Source organism: Tinamus guttatus, unplaced genomic scaffold, assembly GCF_059628265.1.
Source record: "Tinamus guttatus ecotype Peru unplaced genomic scaffold, ASM5962826v1 Tinamus_guttatus_pri_ptg000256l, whole genome shotgun sequence".
Classification (NCBI taxonomy): Eukaryota; Metazoa; Chordata; class Aves; order Tinamiformes; family Tinamidae; genus Tinamus; species Tinamus guttatus.
The window spans coordinates 26,600-53,501 of record NW_028288790.1 but is presented as its reverse complement, the minus strand read 5'-3'; the positions used below and the strand labels follow the sequence as shown (position 1 = coordinate 53,501).

General features: G+C 49.7%; 1 protein-coding gene across 1 annotated transcript in view; it reads left to right on the top strand.

The window, feature by feature from the left end:
* Nucleotides 1-26,902, top strand: part of OPHN1 (oligophrenin 1) — a 58,711-nt gene that overhangs the window by 20,506 nt on the left and 11,303 nt on the right. The window contains exons 4-18 of the mRNA XM_088526843.1: nt 1,017-1,088; nt 7,230-7,331; nt 7,758-7,868; nt 8,442-8,546; nt 9,586-9,715; nt 11,700-11,800; nt 13,759-13,850; nt 15,742-15,820; nt 16,722-16,755; nt 18,592-18,654; nt 19,887-19,961; nt 22,730-22,814; nt 23,105-23,163; nt 24,895-25,000; nt 26,558-26,717. Coding sequence (XP_088382969.1) covers nt 1,017-1,088; nt 7,230-7,331; nt 7,758-7,868; nt 8,442-8,546; nt 9,586-9,715; nt 11,700-11,800; nt 13,759-13,850; nt 15,742-15,820; nt 16,722-16,755; nt 18,592-18,654; nt 19,887-19,961; nt 22,730-22,814; nt 23,105-23,163; nt 24,895-25,000; nt 26,558-26,717 — 1,374 coding nt within the window. The remainder of the gene's footprint in view (nt 1-1,016; nt 1,089-7,229; nt 7,332-7,757; nt 7,869-8,441; nt 8,547-9,585; nt 9,716-11,699; nt 11,801-13,758; nt 13,851-15,741; nt 15,821-16,721; nt 16,756-18,591; nt 18,655-19,886; nt 19,962-22,729; nt 22,815-23,104; nt 23,164-24,894; nt 25,001-26,557; nt 26,718-26,902) is intronic.

Below are 26,902 nucleotides of genomic sequence, written 5' to 3'. Positions count from 1 at the left end.
AAGGCTCTTCATGTCCCAGGTGCTAGGGATGCTCTATGGTTTCTCATAGTCTTTTCTTCTGCTCTCCGTTTGCCAGGCCAGTCTCTTTGCCAGAAATAAGCAGACCCGGGTGTCTCGGCTGCGTGTGCTGCAGCCCTGGCTCCCAGCGGCGCTGCCGCCCCGGGGAGGCTGCTCTGCCTCTGCTGAATAGCTCCAAGCCCGAAAGTCTCTCGTTATCTCAGAGCCACCAGACCTGCTGTCCTCTGTTCTCAGAAATGGCAGGCTCTGACCCTGCCCTTGTGGGAAGCCTTGGCCAGCGCCCAGCCCTGCTCTGCTGCCCATGCTCGGGATGGCCACGCTGCCCCATCCACGGGAAGCCCCAGCGCACAGGGTCGTGCGAGCCGCGGTCCTTGGGTGAGCGACCTCGGCTTGGCGAGCTTGGGAAAGCAGCTCCGCCAAGGACCCTGGCAGCTGCTTTCCAGGAGTGCGCTCACCAAGCACGTGTGTCTGCTCTGCTCACTTGGGAAGGCTGGGACTGGGACCCCGGCAGGCTCCGGGGTCACCTTTGCCCCGTCGTGCTGCCTGTGCTACCGGGGCGGGCAGGGTGGCTCTGCAGGGACCAGCTGAGCTGAAGTAAGAGGCAGTCTCCAGAGCGTGTCTAAAACAGTGTTTAAAAATAAAAATGTTCCACTTGGTGCTTCCCACAGAGGTAAACTGAGTGCCTTGCCTGTGTGGGGACCTTGGGGACACTGTGGTCTGTGTTCCTTGAGCACCCGTTCGCACCAGCACTGCCATGGACGGGGTCAGTCCCCCACGGGGCGAGCGGGAACTGCGTCCCCTGTGCAGCAGCGGGGGGATCCTTCAGGCTGCCCCTCGACCACGTGTTCCTGCATAAAGAGAAAAGAGCACAGAAAAGGAGCAGAGACTTGCAGCTAAAATGCCATTACAGTTTAGGGTTCTTGGCTTTTAGGCCTAGCCAGCCTCTGTAGAAAACTGTTGTGTCCTGTAGTTAAACTGATTCCTTCTCCATGCCGCAGGTGCAAAACGCCAGTGATCTGCTGATCAAACCTTTGGAAAATTTTCGGAAGGAGCAAATAGGGTTTACTAAGGTAAACATTATTTTTTTAATTCTGTTACTGTATGTGGATTTTCTGCTGCGTTTTTATTGTTTTTAGAAAGTGCATGTGTTGTATTGCACTTGGACTTTCAAACCTCTTTCAAACCCCAGCGTGAAAGAGTCTGTGCTATGACTTCTAGTCTGATTTTCCAATCATGAGGCACTCCAAAACCTTTTCCTTAATTCTCTGGGTTCTGTTCTGGTCTGATTCCAGCTTTTTCTCTTTCCTGAGAAAGTAATGCCTGTTTCTGCAAGTGATCAAGAAACACTCCTTACTTCCTTCTCCGTCTTCTCCCTTGCTCATTCAATGTTATGCATTTCTAACTTGAGAATAGGATACTTTTCCCACACAAACATGTGTGGGAGGGAGAAAGAATCGTAGAAGCCAGTAATCAGGACTCGATTACAGCCATAGGTTTGTGTTAGGAAATACCTAAATAAAGTCTCTCGTAAGCCTTTCAGATGGACCAAACTTCTAAAGCAACAAACTGTAAAAAGCAAGCCCTGCACATGTTGAGCAGAAAGGATTATTTTTTCCCTTTTCTGCCATCAAGAAGTCAAGGTTCCACGTTGCTCAGCAGCAGCTTGAAACGGGCCTGGCTCTGACCCAGCTCCGAAAAGGAGATGTTTTGGAGAACACTTAGAGCTTTGGATTCAGCCCAGCCCATCTGGAGTCTTCGACATTTAATGAATCCTGCATTAAAGAAGCGTTACTCGAGCACCGTTTCTCCCTTCAGAGCTCCTTGCACAGCCGTGATGCAGACTGTATCTGTGAGCACGTCCCGGCTCCGCTGCGGCGTCGCATGTGCCACGCGCTGCTGCGCTGGCTGCAGGAGGGCAGCAGCCGGCGCAGGCAGCTCCGCGCGCAGCCCGGGTGCCGGGGAGCAAAGCTCCTTCCTAACGGAGCCCTCTGTATCGGAGCACAACCAACAGATACTTAGGTAGGAGGCACGGGGACAAGGTCAAGCTTTTTTTCCTGCTCCGTGTTTATAGAACAGGGGTCCCTCGGGCTGTTTGCTTGAGCTAACCCTCGTGGGCTGGAAGGGTTAATTTTTCTGCCAACTAGCTCTCTGCTCGAGCGCCCAGCCCACCTCCTGGATGTGGATGGAAGGACCAGCCACCGTGATGGAGCTGCCCATGCCCCAGCTTCTGCACGTTTCCTAGCACGTTGGGTGTCTGTAGCCCCAAGCACTGATGTGGATTCCCTTGGAAACACAATCCTTCCTCAGAATCTGTTGGCAGGATAAGGTACTTGTAGTGGATGTTATCAGTCCAGGAACTTGCATTCCCCTTTCCAGAAGCAGCTGAAACAGGTAGTGGAGAGAAGGATTTGACTGTAGGCTTCTTGTTTTCTCTCCATTTTGAGGAACGTGAATTGCAGAGGTGTTCGGGAGCAGCTCAGTGAGCAGAGGGCTGCAATGTGGGTTAACCCCCTCCCACCGAGGAGGGTGCAGGAGAAGGAGCCGCGCTCCAGCACGTGTCCCGCTGCACATCCCAAAGCGTGCAGGAGATGGCACGGGGGTGGAACGCTTTCTCTGCAGCGCTGTTCTGAATCTTTGCAGGGGTGTGAATGTTTCCAGATGCGGCTGAGTCAGCTCCAAGCCCCTGCCCTTGCTTCTGAGGCTTTCCTCACTAACGCCTGTATTTACACTGCTGGCCCCAGTCCTACAAGCTGGGCTGAGTTCTCCCGAGTATCAACTTGGGCACAAAGACGTTCATTCATCCGCCATCTCACAGAATTCCTCCAGGAAATTTGCATCCATGCTAGCAGAAGGCATGAAACACAGTGAGGCCTTATCACAACACGCAGTTAGCAGGGGTCTGATGGCCCCGTTCCTGCCTTGGCCCCCTGATTCGCCTGACCCGAGTCCAGCTCTCCCTACATCACGGCAGGGCAAGAGCGGCCAGGGCCAGCCTGGCACGCAGGCCACAGACATGACACAGGGAATTTGTCCTCTCTGATGTCTTTCCCATATTTGCCAGTCGCCTCTGTAAGATGCTTTCTGTCCTTTCTGCAAGTTGCTGAAGCCAGATAGGAAGAGCGCTTCAATGGGGTCTTTGTGATGACTGTGGCTGGCGAGCAGCCGGATGGTCCGACGCGGCATCTGCGTGTGCCCGTTTTCCTGGCCATGAATGAGGCCCTTGGGCGTCGCGGTGCTCACAGGACCTCACAGCCCTGGTGCCCCCCGGGCCACGCTGTCCCCGAGCTCCACGTCCCCTGCGCTTTTGCTGTTGCCTGTGACTTGTCCAGCTCCCTGCAATGCTCCTGGCAGGCAAAACGTGTTTTGTTTTGTCTTTTCCTTCAGAAGAAATATAGCCGCTTGAGCTCAGCTCCTTGCTTTCTGGGTCACTCTGCCTCTTCCAGGATGGGGGTTTCATAGGATTCTAATTAGGAAGAGGAAGTTTTGTGCCGGTCAGTTTGCCCCTGCGCGGGCCTTGGCTGCTCCGTCTCGGCTCCACCTGGAGCGGAGCCGCTTTGCAAGGCTCCTCCTGTAGCCAAAGGTGCCGCTGCATCGATGCCTCCCTGCTGGTCCTGGGAGTCCTGTTCCGCTCCGGCTCACGGCCTCTGCTGCGCTCCGGAGCGAGGCTCTCCAGGGCAGCCTCCCGCGCGGGCGCGTGCTCCCCTGCGGTCCCCTTTGTGGAGGGGCCTTGGGTGGCTTCGAGCACTGGCACAGCCGGGTGGAAGGTGATGCTGTCCCTTGCGGAATATTCATGAGGAAGCCATTTGTGCTGTGTTTGCAGATTGTGCTTCGGGCTTTTTTTCCCCCCCATCTGGCTCTGTTCTGCAGCCAACAGGCTCTTAGAAACCTTGGCTCCACAAGCACGTGGGATTTGTAGTTCATCCCTCTGCTTTGCAGTTATCTGTCAGCGAGGCAGAGTGCGGGATGGCAGAGCCCTTAGCTGCCAGCAGCGCCCTTTGCACCCGCTGTGCCGGGCTGGGTGCCGATGCCCCGGGGTGCCCGGCGCCTCCTCCTGTGGCACGAGGGGCTCCGCGCTCGCAGGTGCCCGTGGTGCAGGGCTGCCTCCTTCCCCGGGAGCTGGGGGTGTGGGGCTGTGCAGGGCGCCAAAGCCTTGGCCTTTCCTGATCCTCCTTGTGAACATGACACTGGGATGAGGTTCCTGGCCCTGCTGCATTTGGCATCTAGTAACCAGAGAGGCGACTCAAACTGTGACTCTATAGACACAATAACTGCCCCTTTGTAAACACTTTTTGCTTCTCTGGACGTGGCTTTGCTCATCGCCGGTAACAGTCACAAGGGTTTTGTTTTGTTTTGACAGCTCTTCCTGGCATCGGTTCTTCAGCTTCTTAAATTAGGTTTCGCTCTCAAAGGACTCTCTTCTCTTTTGGACTCAATGACTGGGTCTCTTTATTCTGAGGCTTGAATTTGCCAACAGGGAGCATCAGCAAGTCTGATACTCCAAAGGACGACACCAGAAAAATATACTTAATTATTCACGTTCAGGAAATTTATCATTGCAGCATTTCTGCAGAGCACTAATTTCTAATTACCGGGGTAAATAGGTTTGCTGGTCTCAGTCTGCCCATCTTGAGGGTTAAACACCAGCAGCTGAGCAGAAGGGTCCTTGGGGCACCCTGCAAACGGTACTGCGTTTTCTGAAGTCCTTGTCCTTGGACAATAGCATGGGCAAAGATTATAGGAACAGCTTTTTTGTGGGATCTGAAATACCCTTTGCAGGGAGGCAGTTAGTAATAACACTAGTGCCCCCTTTGTGATCCGTGAAGAACCAGCATCCACAGCACGAGCTGGAATTCCAGGGATCAGCTGCTCCTTCCGAGGAGGCCGGAGTTGCTGTTCCCAGGTGGAGGTCTGAGCTGGGGTTGTGCTCGAGACCCTCTGCCCTTCCCTGATGGATGCTGTCCGAGATGGATAACACAGGACCTGTGTGTCTTGGCATCTGAAAACATCCAGGATTCGCATACTACCAGTGTCCGCTTGTGTGTGCGTACCCGCTGGAAAAGAACGGCTCCTTTTCCAGAGGGAACGCAGCAGCAGCTCTGCCGAGTCTCATTTCTCCAAGTACTGCAGGGCTATCGATTTTTCAAGAAGGGCATCATCTTTCTGAAAGCCTTTGTCCATTGCTACCAAGCTGTCCGTAGTGGCCTCTGTTTCCCAGTGCCCCAGAACGGAGCTCGGAAGCCGCAGGCCCTGGCAGGGGCTGCCCCTGCATCTCCTGCTCCTGCTGCTCGGAAGGGAGGATGAGCGCGCAGGAACCTCCCTGAGCCCCACTGAGAGCCCCTGCACGTCCTCTGCACCGAGCATCCTGCTGGACACACCAAGTAATCCATGGAAGTGCAACAGGGAAATGAAACTGCACAGAAGGGGAAGTAGCAGAAGAAACAGGGAAGGGCTTATTTAGGAAACACAGGCTCAAACTTTGCAGTTACTCTCGAATTCATTATCAGATTAACCAGCATCAAATTAACCAAATAGTCTACTGATCCCCTCTGGTCTGTTTTGCTTATTTTTAGTGTTTCTGGTGTGTGTTGGCTTATTTGGAAATTTCCGTGTTGTTCGGTGATGTGGGCAGCTCCCTCCAACGTGTTCCGTGAGCCCGGAGCCACCGGTGTCCCCGTCGCGCTGCAGCTTGTGGCTGTGCGCGGGCTCAGGGCTGCGCTCCCGCTGCGCGGGCAGAGGGGCTGCCACGCTTCCCAGGCACTGATCCTGGCCACAGCGAATCCTTGCGTCGGACAACTAACCTGGCGTTCCATATGAAGAGTCTGCTCAGGGCCTCGGCTCAATGGGAAATGTTTCTCTGAGAAAGCAAGCAATAGGCCAGTGTTTTCCTGCAAAGGAGTGGGAGGGCTTTTTAGGAGTTATTTCTTAGAAAATGTTAATTATACAACATTTTGGGATTTCTTAGATTTGTGTTCCACTTGCTTGAGCCTTCAAAAACTAGTTTTGGCACCCTATACACGTGCTGCAGTATGTACGCGCTCCTTCTCAGCTGTTCGAGCTGCTATTGAGGCCTCTCTGCCTGGAATTTTCCTTGCTCTGTTAATAGAACCAACTCTCGGCTATAGTTGACGGTTCAGTCACCCACTATCAGGAGCATTTGTCTACTTGGCTTGTAGCTTCTTGGCTTCTTGTAGCTTCTTGGCTTCTATAGATCATAGCTTCTTGCTCATCATAGGCCCTTGTGGTTTCACAGCCATGCTGAGGACCAGCAGAACTGGAAGGTTCTGCGCTCAGCTCCTCCCCGGGTTTTCTCCTAATGTTCCATTCTCAGATACATCTTTTTGCTCTCGTTCTAGACATTTTCCCTTTTAGATTTGCCAAGGCAGATATTTTTGTTGCTGGTTCCATCACAGTCCCGGTCTTTGCTGACCAGTCGCCGTATCGTGTCTGAGGTGTAGACTAGCTCGGGGTGAACCACAGCATCTGTGGGGCCCTCCAGGATCTTCCCCACTGTCTGCTCTGTTACAAATGTGATGCCTAGTGAAGCATTCCCCCGTGCCATAGTCACACTGAGCACTGCACAGTGTAATTTATACACATAATTTATACATACATGTAATTTATGCATATTTTGCCTGCAAGGTTTATGATCTCTGTTCTCACCACTGCTAATAAAGAGATGACGAGTTCCTTCCCACATATCACCGTTAGTGTTTTGCTTTCCTTCCAATACATTTCAGAAACAAATGATAAAAGCTTCAAAACAGAAAAATTGCCAAACTCCTTTTCTTATCCTGCACATCTTTGGCATTAAATTACTTACCTAATTATTTTTGAACTAAGAGAACAGTGCATTAGCAAATGGTGAATATTTTATTCATGTTTTAATATGTGTCAAGTTTACTTGACATTGAGGAGGCTGATAGGTAGAACAACTCCTCTTCTGTGGGGCTTGCAGCACAGTGGTGATAGGAGGAAATATTTAGAGTTCCTGTGCCATGGAGTATTGCCAGTGCTTGCTCCCTGGAAGTAACTGAATCCCCATGTAAGAAGCTGACTAGTGAAAGGAGCAAATGAAAAGCCAGCTCCTGTTTTGATGGCTCCACCACTACTTTTCCATGAGAATACTGAATTACAGAGATCTTGGCATTGCCGTGTTGTTCTTATCTTGAAGATACCAATGACTGGTTCTGTTTCAACTGGTTCGTTTACAGGAAAGGAAGAAAAAGTTTGAGAAGGATGGTGAGAAGTTTTATTCCATGTTGGATCGCCATTTGCATTTGTCCTCTAAAAAGAAGGAATCCCAACTGCAAGAGGTGTGTATGGAGTTTGAGGGGGGTCCAGAAGCAGCAATCCTGGCTGCTCTAGTTTTAAAAGCCAGGCGCACACCCATTCAGATGGGAACGCATCAAAGCAGAGCTGTCAGACCAGCTGTCAGAGCAGGTTGAAGCATCTTTGCAAGTCAAAGTTTGCTTAGCCTTTGTAACACTGAATGCCACGTCTTCCTGCTTAGTCATGTGGATCTGGAAATGCTGGTGTCAGGTCACAGGAGGTCACAGATCTGAGAAAAATGGTCGGCATTTCTTTGTGTTCTCTGTGAGACTTCAAAACCTGCAATGGACAGACTGGGCAGGCTTTTTCCAAAGTGAGGACAGAATGATCTGGGGGCTGGCAGACAGATACTTCTCAAATATTGTCAAGCTGGATGTGATTTTTTTTTCACTTCTCCCTTCTTTTTCCAGGCTGACCTCCAGGTTGACAGAGAGAGGCACAATTTCTTTGAGTCCTCCCTTGAGTACGTGTACCAGATCCAGGAAGTACAGGAAAGCAAGAAATTCAGTATTGTCGAGCCGGTAGGAGCTCCTCTTCTTTCTGTTCTTGTTGCACCCTCGGACACTCTGACCTGCTACAGGAGCAGGCAGGGGTGAGTTACCCACTCGGGTTCAGTCCTGAGGAGGATTCTTGCTCCGGTGAGGCAGAAGCTAACCTTACACATCTGGATCGCTGCCACCTGGGCAACCTTGGCGGTGCCTCGTCAAGCACCAGGAAGCCCCAGGGCTGCCCCTCGCCTATGTAAGTCAGACAGAGAAGCAGGTCGGGACTAGAAGGGCCCGTGAAGCCCCGTGCTGCCGAGTGAGCGGCTTTGCTCGGCGCAGGGCGCTGAGCGCAGCAGCAGCAGGAGCTCCCCAGCACTCTGCCCTGCTGCCACGCTCAGGGTTTTGCTGAGGCAGAGAGTGTGTTTGTGGGAGGTGGACCAGGGCTTTATGGAGCAGTAGGATCAATAAGTCATATAAGATTCATGTCACTCACCTCCAGAATTGTAGGAGAAAGTGTAGTTTTACATGTAATTTTTGAAACCCTGCTTCACCCCTATCTTTTTTTCTGCTTATAAATTTAGAAGAATTTAACCTTTCCCTTCTTTGCAGGTGTTGGCTTTTCTCCACAGCCTCTTTACGTATAACAACCTGACAGTTGAACTCACACAGGATTTCCTTCCTTATAAACAGCAGCTTCAGCTCAGCCTGCAGAATGTAAGTTCCTGCTCAGCTCAAAGCTTTTTTTTCCATGCGATTTCTATTCTCGCTTGTATTTAAGATGCCTCTGGTGGAAAGACTTTCCATGGAAGATGGATTGATCATGTCTATTGAGGGAGATGGGGGGAAGTTACCTTTTTCTTAAGTGGCACGTGCATTTTCTTTCTCCTGCAGAGGAGAGACTGCAGGTGCACTAGAATGTTCTTCAGAAACCACAGAGTCCAGCCAGAGGGGCTATTAGGATTGTGTTGTTTAACCCTGTGCATAAACTAGCATGCATATTTCTGCCAATAGCTCTTCTGTTACATTTTCATGTGGTTGAAATTTTATATGACTTTGAAAAAAGTATCCGAACTTGAAGTTAACAGCATCAGCTTACAACAGCTTTGGTAAGCTGTTCTGCTGGCTAAGTATACTCATGGGATGAGGAAACAGTCTTGTTTTGTCTTTTTTTTTTTTTTCCCTTACCCTTCGCCATCTTTCAAGGCTGCCCTTCCTTTGTGTGGAGCAGCAGATATAAATCAGTTCAAAGCCAAGTTTGCTGCTGACTCACTAACTGCTGCAAGTTGTATTCGCAGCAACGCCTTGACTTTGTACCGTGTGTTGCCGTGACTCTGATAAAAATTATTCCATGCCAGTTATTGTGACATGATTCTTAGAGGAATTGATGCCCCAAGTTTAAAGGAGAATACACCTATTATCTATATAATAATGCAAACAGGAATTCAGATGCTTCCTCCTCCACCTTACCTTGAAAGTGTTGTGTTTCAGCTATTTAAAGAACAAAGGTCTCTTCCCTGTCACGATTCCTCAATGTTTCTGTGTGCAGAATGTTAAACCTTGTCTCTTCAATGATTTTCAAGAGCCTAGTTTTCTTATAGCTTGAATTTTCATGTCATCCAGATTTTGTACACTGGGGATAATGCATTTTTGCCAGAGCACGTAAAATTTGAGGCAGAAATTTTGGCTAGGACTATTCAAAGTTCACCCTTTGCTCATGTTGAGATATGTTTTGTTTTGTTTTTTCTCTCACCAGACGAGGAATCATTTTTCCAGCACAAGGGAGGAGTTGGAAGACCTGAAGAAGAGGATGAAGGAAGCCCCTCTAACCTGCAAGCTCCCCGGGCAGCCAACCATAGAGGGTTATCTCTACACTCAAGAGAAATGTAATGGCTCTTGAGTGCGCCGAGTGGGTTGCAGAAGTCAGGCCTCAGCTGTAGGTGTGCGGAGCCCACGAGCCCTGCTCAGCTGGGGCTGCTGTTCTGCTTTCCCATGAACTAGTGCTGGCTCCAAAGGCACCGCAGCTCCCTGCATGGTGGGGCGAAGCCTTCCTGGGTTGTGTGTCAGCAAGGAGGCAGCTGCCCTGTGTTTGGATTAGACGAGATTTGTTCCTGTGTTTTAGAGATGGAGAGACCAGAGCGTGGGCAGTTTGCACAGTGAATCTGCTGTCCTGCCCAGTGTCTCTGCCTTGTATAAGGCTTCATTTTCAGCCCACCTTTGTGTATACAGTGCCTGGATGATTGCAGTGCTGCTGTTTGTACTTCTTGCTTCATCCAGTGCCAGGAGTTTCCTTCGGGATGAAGTGCTGGGTGCCAAGTCTTCCCCAGCTATTTATCTTGGTGTAGCTAGTTCACTTCTGGGTAAATGCACGTTTTGTCCAGCAAGTCAGTGCTGTTGGCTCTGGAGAGGGGCTGTGGCTGTTCAGTCCCCGTGTTCTCTCCACGTCTCCTTTCTCCCCATTTTGGGAAAGATGACTAACTGTTGGTATCTGAGAATGCCCAAGTAAATAAGTTTTATATTAGATTCCAAGAGCGGATGCCCATGGCTGGCCTGTAGAGGAAAAAAGATCAAGTGTATCTTGCCTGTGGGTCCGCTATCTCGAGTCACTACATAGAGAATGAGTTCAGCTCAGAAAAGCTCCTCAGGCCAAAATAAGTCAGAGAAGCTGTTCTTTGTCCTCCTGTCAAACTGCGGCATTTTGTGTCCTAAAAGTGGTGATTCTTGTACTGCTACTCCCAGTGCTGGGAGCTATTACAGCTGTCGTGTGGAGCTGAGCGTGGTTCTGCCCTTCAGTGTGAGAGATGCTCCTCTTCCCTGCACCCCTCACTCATTGCCACGTGCAGCACAGGCAGCCCATTCTTCTGGCTGCTTCACAGCTTGGCAAAGGAGATTGCTCTTTACATTATTTCGCTCATTACTTCCACATCTTCTGTACTGCGTGGCGCTCATGTAGCAGCTCCATCCTGCAGGGGCTCTGCACATCAAGCCGGGTTTTAACCAATGCTGAGAGTCTGCTGATGGCAAAAGGTGTGTGGTTCTGTGCCAAGTCAAACCAGGTCAAATCCAGTCTCTCACAAATAGTGTCTGTAGCTTTACATGGCCACATAGACATGATTGCTCATGTGGGGATGAAAGCCTGTCAGAGGATAAAGCCAGACAACTTTATGAGCAGTTAATTCTGGGGTTATATATGCCTATGTATGTATACATATATTTGTGTGTCTGTTTATCTTATGCTTAAACAGAAAACACACATTGCCGTAATTTTAGATGACAAATGAATGTTGTGTGTTCCTGCATGCTAATGACTGGATTTCCTGCCTTTAGTTGGGTTTCCCCTGTGAATCAGCAAGGAAAAGAATTATTCCTGACAAGTGCAACTTGAATAAAATCACCCCGAAGTTATCAGCTGTAGTATTTCATACAGTGTGATTCAGATAAGACAACAAAGAAAAGTGAAAATAAATCTTAGTGTGATATAAATATGCACTTCAGGGCGTATTGAAGATGCTGTTGTCTTTCCTGCCAGCTTTTCATTGGCGGGGGAGGCAGCAGCTCCCTTGAAGCGATGCTGGCCCCGGGGCTGCGCGGCAGCCGCGCTCCAACCGGCCTCTTGGCAGCAGCTTCTCTGGGGTGTCCACGTGGCTCCTTCCCCTCTGCAGGGCTGGGAGCAGCCAGAGCAAGGCAGGAGATGTCCCTGATTCCAGGGGACACTGCTGCTTATGGTGGCTCCCAGCTAGGTCCCCATCAGGATCAGACCCCATGTTTGGTGACGTGCAACCCCGCAGGCAGATCCAGCGCCCGCGCCGTGTGCTCTGGTCTAACTGATGCTCTACCTCTGTTGACTCCAGCTTTCCTTGCGTTTTGCAGGGGCACTGGGCATCTCCTGGGTGAAATATTACTGCCAATATGAAAAAGAGGCAAAAATGCTGCGGATGACCCCCATGGACCAGAAGCCTGGAGCTAAGCAAGTGAGTCAGCTTCGTGGAGGGATGTCTGCAAAGGTTGACCCTGCCATCAGTTTTCAACTTCACGCCTTCTCCTTGTACAAGCACATGAAGTGCAAGTATCTCGTCTGCGGCACAGGCAGGGCACTGCCCTGGAGGACAGTGTACCTGGAGCAGCTCTGGTAGTGATGAGTGTCACCAGTGACCTGGGTGCTGCGTTGGCAGCTGCGGGTGCAGAAGGGCCCCAGCAGACGCCTGGGTTTGCGTCCTGCTCTGCTGGTGCCACCATGGATGTCGTGGTCCTGTGAGAAGAGGCTTCATCTCTGCCTGTTCCCAGGAGCTTCTGTTCCGCTGGATTCACCAGCGGGGATTCAGGGGCTGCCCGTGGCCGGGCCCAGGCTGCACTGACTGGCCCATTTGGCCGAGCGCTTGTAAATTGTCCAACAAATTTCTGGCTTGAGACAAACTAACCTGCGTGTTTCTCCCTGCAAATGAGTGGTGACCCTGCAGCCCCACTTACATGTGTAGCAACTCAGAGAGTCGTTGGGAGGACTGGGGTGCCTGGAGTTACTTAAATGCTTTAATTAGTGCCCTTGCCTGTTCCTACAGTCACTGGCTTGTGATTTTGGTTTCTGCTCTTCAGAATTATTTACTTGAAATGGGAGCAGTGTTAGCAAAGGAGGAGAGGGAAGAGGTTGCAGCTCTAAAATGTGCAGTAAAGCAATGATTTGGGGACCCATTTCTTTTACCAAGTGCTTTGCTTTTTACATCAGTGATTTATCTGAGAGTTCCTATTGTTCCTCAGTTTAATGGGAGAGGGGCAGGCTACAGGGTTAGATGACAGACTGTGGCTCAGAATACAGCAAGTGAGTCCAGCTGAGTCCACCCGTCCTCATCTCTGCCATGGAGCGACATCCCCTGGGGACTCCCAAGTCATGCACGCTCTTTTCCAACTTGTGATCTCATGAGCTGTGTTCTTTGGCAGCTCCTGCACATTGCAGCAATAAAATAAAATGTATTTTTTGGAAGCCCTTGGCAGAGTCCTTGGCAGAGCAGTATCCAGAACATTGGCTGAAGAGATCTCTTGTCATCTAATTTGTAAAGATTTCTAGTAAAGCAGGAGAATGCAGGTAGGAGCTTGTGAAAATAAAAGTCAGTATCTTTCCCAAACTTTTGCAATCTGATAATGTGCACCTTCAGGCCACAAATGGCCACGTAACAACTATAAGGAGTGCTCTTAAGGAGGGAACAAAACAAAGCAGAGCAGTCGGGAAAGGATCATGGCACGGTGCAAACTGGAGCTGCCAGTCGCCTGGCTGGTCTGTAGCAGCTCCTGGAGTGGCTGTTCAGTTTCTGCAAAGCAACAGAGAACTTAAAAACATGTTATAAATTGGCTGCTGTTCACCTTTGCTGTAAAGCAAAGGGCCATTAAAACATAGGGCCAAACCTCAGCTGTGCAATGTGGGCACTTTTGTCAGCATATACCTACACTGCCCTTGATCAGTTAACATTCTGCGGTTTGACAAAGTTTGGGCCGTGAATGCTGTGGATAATTGGTAGCACTGATTAATCCCAATAGAAATTAGGAACCAGCTGTGCCATAGACCAGCACGATCCTGGCCCCTGCTCTTGGAGAATAAGTGATTTCCAAAGGTTGATTTGAAGCGGTCCTCCTGCTCTGGGGAGGCACATTGCTTGTTGCTGAGATATTTAGCACTTGTTTGCAGGGTAATCCCATGATATCTAGAACATGTTGTTACTGCAGAGAGGAAGCCTGGTTTATAAGGCCTTTCCTGCCTGCCTGGTTGCAGCTGAGCTGAGCAGTGAGAACATCTGTGCTCTCCCTGCAAACACCCTCGGATTAGCAGGGCACGCGGAGTCCGGCCTCGCCATGGGCCGTGCTGGTGGGCAGCCTGAGAGACCTGAAACCAGCTTCCTCCTTTCTTCTCTCTAATCTTGGTTTTAATCTCCTTCTTTTCTAGGGCACCTTAGACTTGACGCTGAAATCCTGTGTAAGGAGAAAGACTGATTCAATAGACAAAAGGTTTTGTTTTGACATTGAAACTAATGAAAGGTGAGTCAGAAGGATACCTGCGGGACTGTAGAAACATCATGGTGTCCTAGGATGAGCCCCAGCTCACAACATCTGCCTTTAGACATCTCCCTGGGTTAGACTTTCACCTTAGCACATGTAAATGACGTTTCGCAGTGCCCTGTTCTCTCCGTGGACTACCGATAGCCCACGGTGCCTAGGGGAAGGTGTGGGCGTTTGCACAGGGAAATCTAACTGCTGGATCTGAGCAGGGGGTGTCCCTGCGTGGGGGCAGCCGTGTTGGCTGCTGCTGGGTCAGCACCCGCTCCCCTCACTCCGCGGTGGCCTCTCTGCCCCGGGTTTTGTCCTGCCCTTCTGTCCCGGGAAAGCAGCAACAGCCTCCGAGGCCATGACGGGGCCTGCAGTGCCGCGGCGGGCGCTGGGTGGCACCCTGGGCCACGGATCTTCAGCCTTGCCTGTGTGTGCGGATAACTATTGGAAAGGCTCTCCCGCTGTGCTAGTTTTGCCTTCCAGACTAGCAGTGGGATTCTGTTCCCACTGAGTTTGGTCTTTTAGTTATTATGGGAGAGAGTAAGAGTCACCAGAGAATGAATATCCTTAAATATGTGCAAGGCAAAAGCCTTGCTATGTGCTGAAATCATGGAAAAGCGACAGGAGACAAGTTGTGGGTAATCAGACTCTATTATCAGCCCACGCAAATACTGTGTGGTCTCTCACTGCCTTGGAGACCCCACTGCTTCTGCAGTTTATCCTGTATTTTCTCCTTTCTTTCCTATACCGTTCTATGGTTCAGTGTTAGGGTATTTTTTACTGTGGACTGGCTGATTAAAATGATCTTGGATTTTTGAAGGCTATCTTCAAGCACTAGAAGTGGGATAGACTCAGAAGTGAGTTTCAGCACTAATGACATTAATTTGCAGTGTTTTGAATTACATAACCGTGCATCAGAACACGCCTTGTGCAGTGTCGTAGAGACACTTGCCTGTGTCACACTGGTGGCAGGAAGAGAAGGCTTAGCCTGCTGCTGCAACCCAGGACGCTCCAGATGTAGCAAGGGTCCCTGTGAGATGTGTGCTGACCCCGCAGCTTGGTGTCTTCATGGTTTGCACTGGCCAAGCAGCTTGAATCTCTAGCCAGGTGCTTTACTCCAAGTGAGATCAGGTGGCAACACCAGTGCAGAGAACATAACTGTGTGGGCTGCGTTAGCAGGGGCCAGCATTCACCGTAACCCCAGCCTTAGCTCTCTCGTATCAGCCCTTTCTCTTACTATATTAGGTGCCCTCACCTGCTCCTGGGGTCTCTGGTCTGCAAATAAAGCAGCAGGACCTGCTCTGGTTGGTCACGTTTAGTTGTCTCCAATGGTGCTGACAGCAGTGGGGCCTGGGATGGAGCTGGATATACAGTGGCTCCATCTGCCCTGCACAGATGCCCTGCATTGTCTGTTTGAGTGGGCTGCACACGGAGGTGTCTCGAGGGGGATGCTGTGAGGGGTTGATCCCGTTACCAGGCCACACAACGGTGCTTTCTCTCGGCTTTATCTGCCGCTCAGGAGCAGCACGCTGCTTAGGGCAATGGGAATTCCGCATGTGAGGTTGGAGAGGGCCCCGAGTGCTCGGAGCCAGCCCAGCTCCCTGCGCTGGGCGTTCAGCTGTGCAGGGGAGCCAGGTCGCCCCTTGCCTTCTGCTGAGCAGAGCAAGGCGGGGAGTGTGGGCACGATAGCTGGTTTGCCGGAGATGGCATGAAGGGTGGATTTATGGGGGTCTTTTGGCAAGAACAGAGTGTGAGTCCTCAGCCTTGCTTAGGGTTAAAACAGCCTCCAGAAAGGTGGAACCTGGGAACACTTTGCTCTCTGCCTGTTTGAAAATAACCTTTGCTTCATTTTCCTGTCTCGCCCTGGATGAACTCTGCGTAGATCCGGTACCATCACCCTGCAGGCACTTTCTGAAGCGAATCGAAGGCTGTGGATGGAAGCGATGGATGGAAAAGAGCCGGTGAGTACCCAGGGACATGTTACACATTCATGTTGTGCTGTCAGACACTGTCCTCTGCTGGTGGCTTTTGACAAAGGTGAATAATAATAATAACAACAATAATACCACCGCAGGTAGGCTCGTTTTTGCAGTTTTCCCCTTCACTGCTACTGCTTACCAGAGTTCAGGGCATTGCTTCAGCTAGCAAGCATCGGAAAGCTGCGCTTCAGGCCTGTCCGTCTTTGGGCTTTGGTCGGTTGCGCGTCATCCTGATGACGACTGCAGCCAGTCTAAGGGCCGTGGTGGGAGTGGGTTGGAGCAGCCCCGCGCAGCCTCTGCGGAGCAGCCGGAGATGCCGCGGGCTGCGCGGAGCTGCTCTGCGCCGGGGGACACGGGGCCCTCGCGGCCACATTGCGGCACCGAACGCAGGGAGTGAACCAGCAGTGCCCAGTGCTCGCTTAGGTAGCATCTGCGCTTGCATCAGCCGTTGTCATCCATAAAGGACTTGGATTTTTCAGTCAAGAGTGGCACCCCCCATTTATTATTAATAAAAGAACAAGAAGCCTTTGTAGCATTGGGTGAAGAAGGGGTTTTTTTGATGTTTTGTGTGCCTAGCTGTCCCACTTCCAGCTGCCATTTTTACCAGGCACCTCTAAAACTATCAGAGGTTCTCATTTAGCTTTTGGAAGAGCCCTTTGCTGGAAACAGGTACTCCAATTAAACTTAGGAAGCCAGCAGCCTCATTTGCAGTGCAGACAGTGATATCTTGTTGATATTAGAAGCTGGACGTTGCTTTACTGGCTGTGTGTGACTAGTGTTGGGTGATTTGTGAGGTGCTGCATTTTCTTTGGAAAGTAACTATCAAATCACATTACATTATGTTTTCGTTTCTTTCTCCTCCATTCCCTTCCCTTTTTTTCAGATCTATCACAGTCCCATCACGAAGCAGGAGGAAAGTGAGTCCTTTAAGTTTTTGCTGCTCTAGTCTATCACTGCTGTAGTCGGTCTGTACCCCCGTCCTCGGCCCCGCTGTGTGGGCGCGCGTTCCCTCTGCGGGGCTGGCAGGGAGCTGCAGACACCGCTGAAACCTTGAGCATGTCCTGGGTCGCTGTCTGGGCCGCAAAAGGCAGCTGGGCGCCTTGTGGGGTCACCCAGAGCAACCTGGCAAGGACGAGCTGCCTGAGCAGGCGTGAGAGACCATATCCTAAAACCTCCCTCCTCAGCATCTAGGAAAAAGCGAGTCATGGCTTTTAAACCAGAGACCCTCGAGACTGACGTCCTTGCAGGTCCTTCTTGAACAAGGGCTGGTGGTGACAAGGTGACTTGTTTCTTTTTTTATTGCAGTCTCTGATACTGAGGCCAGATAAGAAGGAGCTGTGGAAGTTACTGATTGTTATGTGCAGCTCCTAGGCAGCAAAAACAGGCAAATGCAACGTTAAATTCTCAGCTAAACACCAAAATAGCAAAGGGGAAAACAGATCAGGTGATTCTGAGGAGATTTTGCATATCAAACATTAAAATAAAGGAGAGGTGGCATTTGGTTCCCAAGAGCTCTACGTTGCACCCCGCGGCACCCCTGCCAGCTCCCGCGGGTGGATGGACACCCCACGCTGCCCCTTCGCGCCCCGCGTGGCAGGGTCTGAGCAGCCCCAGCTGCGCCCGGTGCCGCGGCACCGCCACGCCAGCCAGTCTAATTAGCTCCCGTTAATTAGCACAGAGGCACCATTACCAGTGCACAAGCCTCCAGACTGGGTTATCTGACTGTGTGTGTATTCTGTGCCTGGAAAGAATGTGACTAAACATTTCTCAAAAGCAAATGTGCTCTATTTTTAATAGATTACACCTGGAAAGACTTCAAGTCACATTATATAAGTCAATATCAAGTATCAAGTGGATACTCAACATTGTCTTTACTTATTCCTGTTTTAAAGCCAAGTTACGTTTGAGCTTTTGGTCACTGTTGTTCTGAGGAGAGAGAATCTTTATAAATGACTGGCAGGCCACCGTGAATAAAATGATTGCAGAGATCTATTCCTTTCTGAAATAAAAATATATTTAGCATTGTCATTTAGGAGAAGTTCAGTAGTAAGTAACAGGAAATTACTTCATGGTGCAAGTTACATCTGTAAATTACAGGGCAATGCTTTACTATCCCAGATCCTACAATAGTTTGTTCCAGAAAAGTGGAAGAATCATGAGGAAAAAGTAGTATGAGTGAGGAAGTTGCAGTACTTATTAAAAAAACAAAAAAAAACAAGCCCTGACTTTCTACCTACTTCATGATGCCTCTAAGACAAGCACAGCAATAGTCTGCAGTTAATTAGCTGGAACAAAAACCTGTGTTCTGCTTGGTTTGTACAGCATACACAGCTGTATTTTTTTACTTTTTAAATCTTGTCAAGTAGATAAATAGAAATTATATGAACCTGTGATGTGGAAGATCTTTATGTGCAGATTTTGCAGTGCTCTGTAAATGATTAATTAATTTCTTATCAGACACAAGTTCCCATGTGACTAAACTCTGATTTCCATTTTTTTTAATATAAAAGATGGAAGGGGGCAGGGAGCCTATAAGTAAAATTCAAGAAAAAACAGTGAGCATATGGAGCTAATAATTCCTTATCATGTGCGTAGAGGCGCGCGCGTGTGCTGGGAGACGCGTGTGCTGGGAGACGCGTGCCCGCCGTGCCCGGAGTGGTGCCACTGCGGCCCTTGGCACTGCGCGGGGTCGTGTGCCAGGAGCAGCATCCGCGGCTGCCCCCTGCTAACGCTGCCTGCCTTGTTTGGAACAGTGGAGCTCAACGAGGTCGGCTTCAAGTTTGTGAGGAAGTGCATCAACGTGGTGGAAACGAAAGGTAGGTCCAGCGTGGCACTCCACATCACTGGCCTCCTGGCACTCGTTCCTCCAGACGGCCCTGAATTACCTTGTAATTCCCTTAATATAGCAGTGTTAAGTAAAAGTCGAAGTCTCGTTTCATTGCCCACGGAATGTGTGTCTAAGGAACAGAAGCCACAAGCTGTGTAGAATATTCGCCCTGTCAGACCCAGGCTGAAATTCTCCCTTGTATCCTGTTCTCATTCATCAGTGTTTCAGCCTTGCCTTAGGGAGACCTTGTTATTAGGCAGGTGAACAGTTTTGGAAATACTTTATGTGTTGGAGGAAGAGGGAGAGATTAACTTAAATAAAAAATTATTCAGACCCATGTAGTGAAAAACACCAGATAAAGCAGGGGTGTGGGGGGCACTTCACCATCCTGACTTCTCCATGAGGAGTCCAGCTGGTGCCAGCTGTGTCATCCGTATGGGCCATAGGACAAAGCAGTGCAGCTCTGTGACATCTGAATGTCTCAGCTGGCTGCAGGGAAGAGCAACTGCTTTAATCTCCAGAGCCTTTCAGAGGGCAGAGCCACCCAGTGCTGTTGAAATAGAGGGGGGCAGACTAATGAGATCCTTCACACGGGGAGACTGAGCTGGGCAAATAAAGCAGTTTTTCCTAACATTTGTCAATATTTTCAAAGAATCTGTTTTATTGTATTTGCCTTCTGTTATAATTTGAAAAAAAATCATTTTAAAGCAGTAACCTTTGCAGATTCAGTGTATTGAAGTAGATATTGCCTGCCAGCTCTGACACGTATTCCACATGCTGGCCATAACTGCCCAACAGTGACACAGTTTAGCAGAAAGTGCATTTGAACGTTGTGATTGTGAACAGTCAGCCCTTATTGTTAGCTGTTTTGTGGTTTAAACTAGAATAAAACTTCTGTCTTAATAATTGCATTTGGACTACTGAATGGTTACCACCAATTGCCATTTGTTAGCAGAATAAGAATAACTTACAGATGTTATTTGAAGAATAAACCTACCCAGTAGTTTTATTCAGAGGTAGCATGATGTGTTGAGGGACAAAATTTTAGGCGGTTTGGATTCTGAATAAATCAGTGCTTTATAATTAGGAACACTTGCAGTAAGTGCTTTGACACATGTGGAATTTTTCATTTTCTATTGCTCCACTAGATGGAGCTTTTGAACTTCCAATGAACTTGAGAAAACCCATTGCTAATGCTTGTTTTGGCTTTGTTATGCACAGGGATCACTACAGAGGGTGTCTACAGAACTGTTGGCAGCAATATTCAGGTGCAGAAGTTGCTGAATGCCTTTTTTGGTAAGAATTGTCTTATTTTTATGTTTTTGAAGAAGGACGAGGAGGATGAGATTTCAAAATAAGGTGAATGTGTTGGGCCCAGAATTTCCCCAGGCTGCTGTTGATCTCTAGCCATCCACCTGAGGGACATCGGCCCTTCTTTTCTGAGTTTCTTCTGCAACCGCTCTTTTTTATTTCTCTTTAAGCCACGTTTGTTGCTTGTATTTTAAGTCAGGTGAGATGTTTTGGCAGAAAGGAAAGCAAAGACACTAGAGCACAGCAGACAAGCCTTTTCCCATCGTGTGCTAAAAATACATAGGCATTTTTGTTGTGCTGGGGACATGCTCCTGGCACAGGCCCATAGTATGGGCCATCTGCCAAGGAGAGAGGAGTCCTTACCCGCTCACAGGCCCTTGTTTTGTGCTCTCACAGCAAGCCCTGAGCTCCCAGAACTTTGAGGCGGCGTGTGGAGACCTGGAGACAGGCTGAGCTCTGGTGCCGAGGGGGCAGGAGTTCCTAGGCAAGGAAAGGCAGGAGGAGATGTCCCATGGATGACAGCATTGCTTGCTAATTCTGCCTTACGTGTTTGTCATCACTGCCAAATAGTTGAGCCAGATTTATTGCTTATGTTGCTCTCTCAACTCCCTGTCCTCTGTAGAAGCTCATTTTTATTTAGACAGTGCAAATGAGAACCTACTAGGAAGGCTAACACCGAGTGCTGTGCGTTCTGCAGAGCTGGCACATGGGCGGACGTGTCTCTTGGTGTGCTCTCACCAAGAACTTGCCTGGCTAAGGATGTTCACAGGAAGATACTTTTTCCCACAGGTCTTTTCCTCTTATACCAGCTCATGCAAAGAGGTTCAGGAGAACCCTTTCCCTCTTTGGATTATCCTGGAGAATTTACTAGGAATCTGCCCTTAGCAAACATGTGCCCTGGCCCCAGTTCCTCAAAAGGCGCAGGTACCTTGCTGTTAAGTTGAATTTACAGAATCCCAGAATGGTTGAGGTTGGAAGGGACCTCTAGAGATCATCTAGTCCAACGCCCTGCTCCAGCAGGGATACCCAGAGCACAGGGCACAGAGTGGCATCCAGGCAGGTTTGGAAGGTCTCCAGAGAAGGAGCCTCCACAGCCTCTCTGGGCAGCCTGTTCCAGGGCTCTGTCACCCTAACACAAAAGAAGTTCTTGAATTTGGTCTTCATAAATGTCAGAGTAAACGAAAAGCCTGTGAAAGTATTTGCAAAATCCCAAACAGGCAGATAGTTGTGAAGGCTTAAGAGGACTGGAAGTGGCAAAAAGTAAACTAACCCATATATCTGTTTCCAAGATGCATCCATAACATTTGTAGGTGTGTATCCCTCCAGTGTTGGCTCCTCAACTTACACTAGAAGAATAAAGAAATTGAAAATGTGCCCTTAGGCAGGATTCTAGCACTGTCTATCCCAGCGTTCCCCAAGACTATAGTTAGTGTCGTTTCCATTTATAGGACGCGTCTGTTGCCGACCTCTCAGGGTGCGTGCAGGAGAGCGCAGCCTCCATGGCCTGTGGGACGTTGGTGGGGAGGGAGGCAGCGCTCAGCGGTGCCCATGCAGGACAGGAGGCCGTGCTCGGTGGTACCCGTGCGGGACAGGGTCCATGAGCAGCTCCCCGTGAGCCTGTGCACGGGGCCCCACGGGCAGGCCCGCAGCGTGGGGCAGCAGGCCTGTTCCTTCCTGTGGATTCCCGCACGGCCTGGGTGCCAGCCAGCCTCCCTCGGCTCCTGGTGCAGACATCTGATATTGATGGACCATTCAAAAGCTGTTACTGCTTTTACTATTGTTGTTGTTTATTATAACGGTCCATTTGCGCTGCCGTGTAGCCCCTCCAGCTTCCCATGGAGCCTCAGCTGCAGACAGCTATCCAGTTACGCTTGCCTGGTGACTAATTACTTAGCCTGAGTTTTTATTGCTTCTTGGTTCTCACCCTCCTGTGAGTAGCTCTGTTTTTCTCTTCTGAACCCAGCAGTGGGTGGCTTGCCATTTATTAAAACACACTGGTGTGGTTGACCACTTGCCACCCCACCATGTACAAATGCCCTGTGGTGGAAAGTCCAACAGGACTGAGTAGACGTATCTGATGCAGAACTCCTCAAACCTTAGTCACAGGCTAGATTTTTGCCTCTAGTCCTATTTCTATTTAAAATAAACCATACAATTTGTTTCTTTAGTCTAACTTGCCCCACAAACCACGTCCTTTACTTCCTTGTACCACAAAAATGATGTGGTTATTCAGTGAGCACAGTATTATTCCATATTGCTTTGCCTTTTCCCCTATGCTCCTGCCTTGCCTTGCACTGAGAAGAAACAGGTCCAGCCTAACTTTAAGGGGAGTAACCAGGGAGAAGGAACTGGAACTGGACCATTTAAAAATTATTTTGCACATCAGGAAGCTTATCTTGCCTCTGTTGGAATGTGTGGTTTCTACCACTTCCCCTGGGAGCAGTCTTAAATATGTGGGGGAAAAGCAAACTGTAGAGAATAAGCCTGCACTAACTTCACCGCTGCTTAGATGTTATGGTTAGCCTCCTCCTTTGCCCCTCGGTAGCGCTGCTGTCCCCATCCCAAATCCTGGCCCTTGGAAAGCATTGGTGCTGTCACTGTTACCCTGCTTCCCGGCCATGCGGGATGGTCAGATACTTTCTGGTGCTGCTGTCACTTCTTTTGCCAGGGGAGGGTGACCTGTTCACTGAGTCTGCTACATATAGCAAGCTCCGAGCAGAACTATTTTCATGACATTTATATTCTTCCTCGAGATCCAAAATGCCCAGGAGATGTAGACCTGCAAAGCAGCGACTGGGACATCAAGACGATCACCAGCTCGCTGAAGTTCTATCTCAGGTAACGCACCGGCCTGTCCCTGCTCAGGGAGTGGGAGTGCTGGGGAGGACCCGGTCAGCTGGCACATTCACCATGGGGACGGGATGCTTCCCTGTGCGGGGTGGTGGGTTTGTGTCTCGGGCGCGGGGATCTGGCTGTTGTAGGAAGCCGACGGCTCGTGGGGTCTGCCTGGGAGGAGACGGTGCTGGGAAGCGCCGCAGCTGGAGGACCCGCGGCGCTGGCGCTGTTTCTCCTCCGGGAGGGCCCGCGTAGAGGCTCCTCCGGAACTCACTGCTCCCTGTGTCTTGCAGGAACCTGTCTGAGCCCGTCATGACGTACAGACTCCACAAGGAGCTGGTCTCGGCTGCCAGTAAGTCGCACACGGCTGGCCCCGCGCGCTGCCCTCCTGCCCGCGCGCTGCATGAGCCCTGCTTGCCCCTGCCCAGTGCTGGTGTGCCCTGAGCTCTAACATGGCGGGACGTGTCTTCCCTGGCACCCTTCCCCTCTCCCTGCACAGATGTCAGGCCAGCTGCATCCCCTAAGGCAGCCCAGGCCGCTCTGTGCCCTGCGGCTCCCGGAGCTCACCCGGGAGCCGTGGGTTAGGAAAACGGTGTGGTGTCCTCCAGGGAGGACTTGGAAAGGCCAAGGGGCGCCTGGCACCACAGCCCGGAGCCCCAGCATGTGGAGCGGGTCTGGCCAGCGCCACTGTACGTGGAACGAGTGCTCGTGGAGCCCCTGCACCAGGCGCAAGGGACCCTCCCTTCTGGTTCCTTAATTTTGAAAGGAAGGGGATGATCTTCCTTCCTTCCTCCCTTTGATGTTCCAGTGCGCTCCCCTGTAACAGGGTTTTGCACTCTGGGAGATTGCAGACACCCAGGGGATGTTAACTAACATAAAAGCAAATCAGCCCAAGAATCCTAGCAGAATGATCTCATAGCAGCAGTGTATTTATCCTGTGAGGGAATGCAATGCAATTCACTGAGCGGAGAGTTAGATGCTCCTTTAAGTTGTGAAATTTGCCTTGCAATGTTGAATCCCAAGTTTCTGTTGATACATGAAGTGCGTTTTTATGCTGCAGCTCTTGGGCTGGAGCCAGTGCCAGCGCAAAGGGGCAGAGCAGCGCGGCTGTCCCAGGAGGGCCTGGGCAGTGCCACCCCGAGCCCTCCTCGGCGCTCCTGTTGTTATGGCTCCTTGTGGAGAAGCCATAATAATGTACAACTGGCTGCATCCTCAGACTGCGCTGAGAGCCAGCAAGCCGAAGCGGAGACTAGGGCAGTGCAGGGAGCCGATAATCTCGCTCAGCCTGAGAGTGCTGATGTTTGGAAAACTGATAGTGCACGCTGCCATGAACTGTTTTGGATTAGAACATCCTTCATACCCCCACGTCTCCTTGAAGTGGACGGGGAGGAAAGAGCTCAGCCTCTCCTTCAGCTGGAGCCTTGGAAAATTGGTAGCACTTGTTCTTTCTTGTGAAGGAAAATTTTCCACCACCCCACGATTGTGCTCAAAACCAAGATTTATTAGTTTCAGGACTGATTAAACCAATGATGACTGAGTATGTGTAAAAAACCCTAATCCCTTCCTTATCCTCCCTCAGAAAGTTGCACCTTTAAGCTTCCCACCTACCAGGATCCCACACTATTCTTTTCACACTGAGTATTTTATTGTTTCTTGATTATTTATGCTTCTTCGGGTGACCTCTTTGGGTCAGGGACTCCATTTTTTCAGGCAGTACATTTAGGTGTACTGCTCAGGACTGCGGCTATCTGGGCTGATCAGAGACCAACAGACAGGCCAGGAGAATGAGCCGGCCCGCGGCCCCGCGCAGGTAGAGGTGCCTGCGCCAGCAGCCAGAGCAGGAATCCAGCCCTGAGCCCCTTCCAAGCGCCTTTTCTCCTCCTTTCCACTTCATTTTGTTTTGCACTTTGCTTACCCTGTTGCTATGTAGTGTTATGTTCCTTCTGCTTCCAGTCTTGGGGTTTGGCAAGCCAACCTTATGTTCTTGGGAGAAGCACCCAGATTTCCTTCATTTTTACTGTTCCTTTCGCTATTTACTTTAAAAGTGATAGTCACAAACTTTTCCTTGTGTTATTCTTTCCAGAGTCCGAGAACCTGGATTACAGGCTGGGAGCCATTCATGCCCTGGTCTATAAACTACCTGACAAAAACAGAGAGATGTTGGAGCTCCTCATACGACACCTAGTCAAGTAAGCAGAGAATTTTCTGTAATGCCAAACTAAAAGCAATAACAGGGTCAGCAAAACAAGCCTATCTTTTTTTTGTATGTGTAGTAGGTTTGTAAAACTCTGTCCAAGACCATCCTCCTAGGAATTTATATTTAGACTGCACAAATGGGGTGGTTGTCCTTGCTATCCACTGCATTAACTGATGTTTCTCTTTCTATCTGCCAGTTTCATCCCCTTTCTGGCAAATACAAAGCAGGAAATAATTTTGAAATGTAAATAGAGCCTGGTGGAGCCGAGCTATAAACACATTGCCCCTCAGTGCAGTTAACAGGAACATTAGGTCTGGGGTTTGGAAGTAGCTGTGAGACCTGCACGCTTGGCCTGGACTTGAAGCGCATTTTGGTTTCACCTCCAGCACTGTGGATTCAGTGCTGAGTCCCTGCAGCAGCAGGAGGGAGTGAAGATTCAGGTAGGAGAGGACTCCCACGGCACTGCAAAGCTGTGTGTGCGCTGGCTTGTGCATGCGAGTCGCTGACAAAAGCAGGTACTGGGTGACCATGGCACCAGCAGGGCTTTGGCAGTGGTGTTTTCTTGCCTTCTTGTCACACCGGTTGTGAAGGCTCCATGTGGAGAATCTGCTCTGGCCACCCCATTGCGGGTAGGTGCTGGAGGGAGAGGCTTGTGGGCATCAGCTGTCCTGAGGATCCCACCTCATATCCATTCCTAGCTCTACACGTTAAGAATTTGTAAAATTTTTTTCTGTCAAGTGGCAGAATTGAGAGTGTCTGCCTTAATCTGATGTAGCTAACACTGTTCTTGTAGTTATGATGTTTGTTCCTTAAGGTGTTTGAAGTGTTAAATTCTGTCCAGAGCCCCCTTTAGGCTAACAGAACCCACTTTAACAGGAGAGCTACAGGGCAAGCCTAGAAATCATTAGATTTCAGCACCAAAGTCTCTCTGCTCTGGTCCCAGAGCTCAGATGTGGTTCCACTTTTGAGAACATGTAGCATCCATGGAATTACCTGGTGCTTCACTGGCTGATTGGTGCTGCTCTGCAGGCCTGTGCATTACTCCAAAACTTGAAGTCTGTTGAATAAAGACTTCTCTGTTCACTGAAAACTGTGGTTCTTTCAGGAAGAAGATGGCGCAGAGATTTTTTGAAATCCTTCAGAAATATTCTCCTTACAATGGGCTCTTCTCCTTTAAAAGAGGAAAAATTAAAGCCCAAAGTCAATCTGGAGTAAATAAGATATTCCAAATTAAATGATTCCTTCTGTGTATGATGCACAGATGGCTTTTGTTTGTGGTGTTAGGAGAGGAGTTAGATGTTTGAAGGGACAGGACAACAGCACTGTCAGCACATTGCACTCTCAGGCTGTTGTCCCAGTCAGAGGGGGTATATGTCATAGCCACAAACATGTTTTATCTCTCGTAGGCCTAGCAAGCAAATTCTGCTGGACTAAATAAAGAAAATTGAATTAGTGATGCTCATTGGCTCTTTTAAATTGCTTAGAACAAGATGCAACTTAAAATAAAACAAACAAAAAAATCTGTTCCTTCTTTCCTTCTTCTCCGCAGCATATGTGAGCACAGCCGAGAGAATCTGATGTCACCGTCTAACATGGGGGTAATATTTGGACCTACCCTCATGCGAGCACAGGAGGACACTGTAGCCGCAATGATGAACATCAAGTTCCAAAACATCGTAGTGGAGATCCTCATCGAGCATTTTGCAAAGGTATAGATGGCACAGGTGGCAAATGTATAGATACAGGAGCTCATCCCCAGGGCTCATAGCTGCTCTGTCGTGACTGTGCAAAATGTTGCTCTGGCAACAGTTTAAGTTTTTTCTGGATTTTTTGGTAATATACTGTAAGGTACTGGAATGCATCAGAAGCTATGAAAGTATCAACAGATACGTTT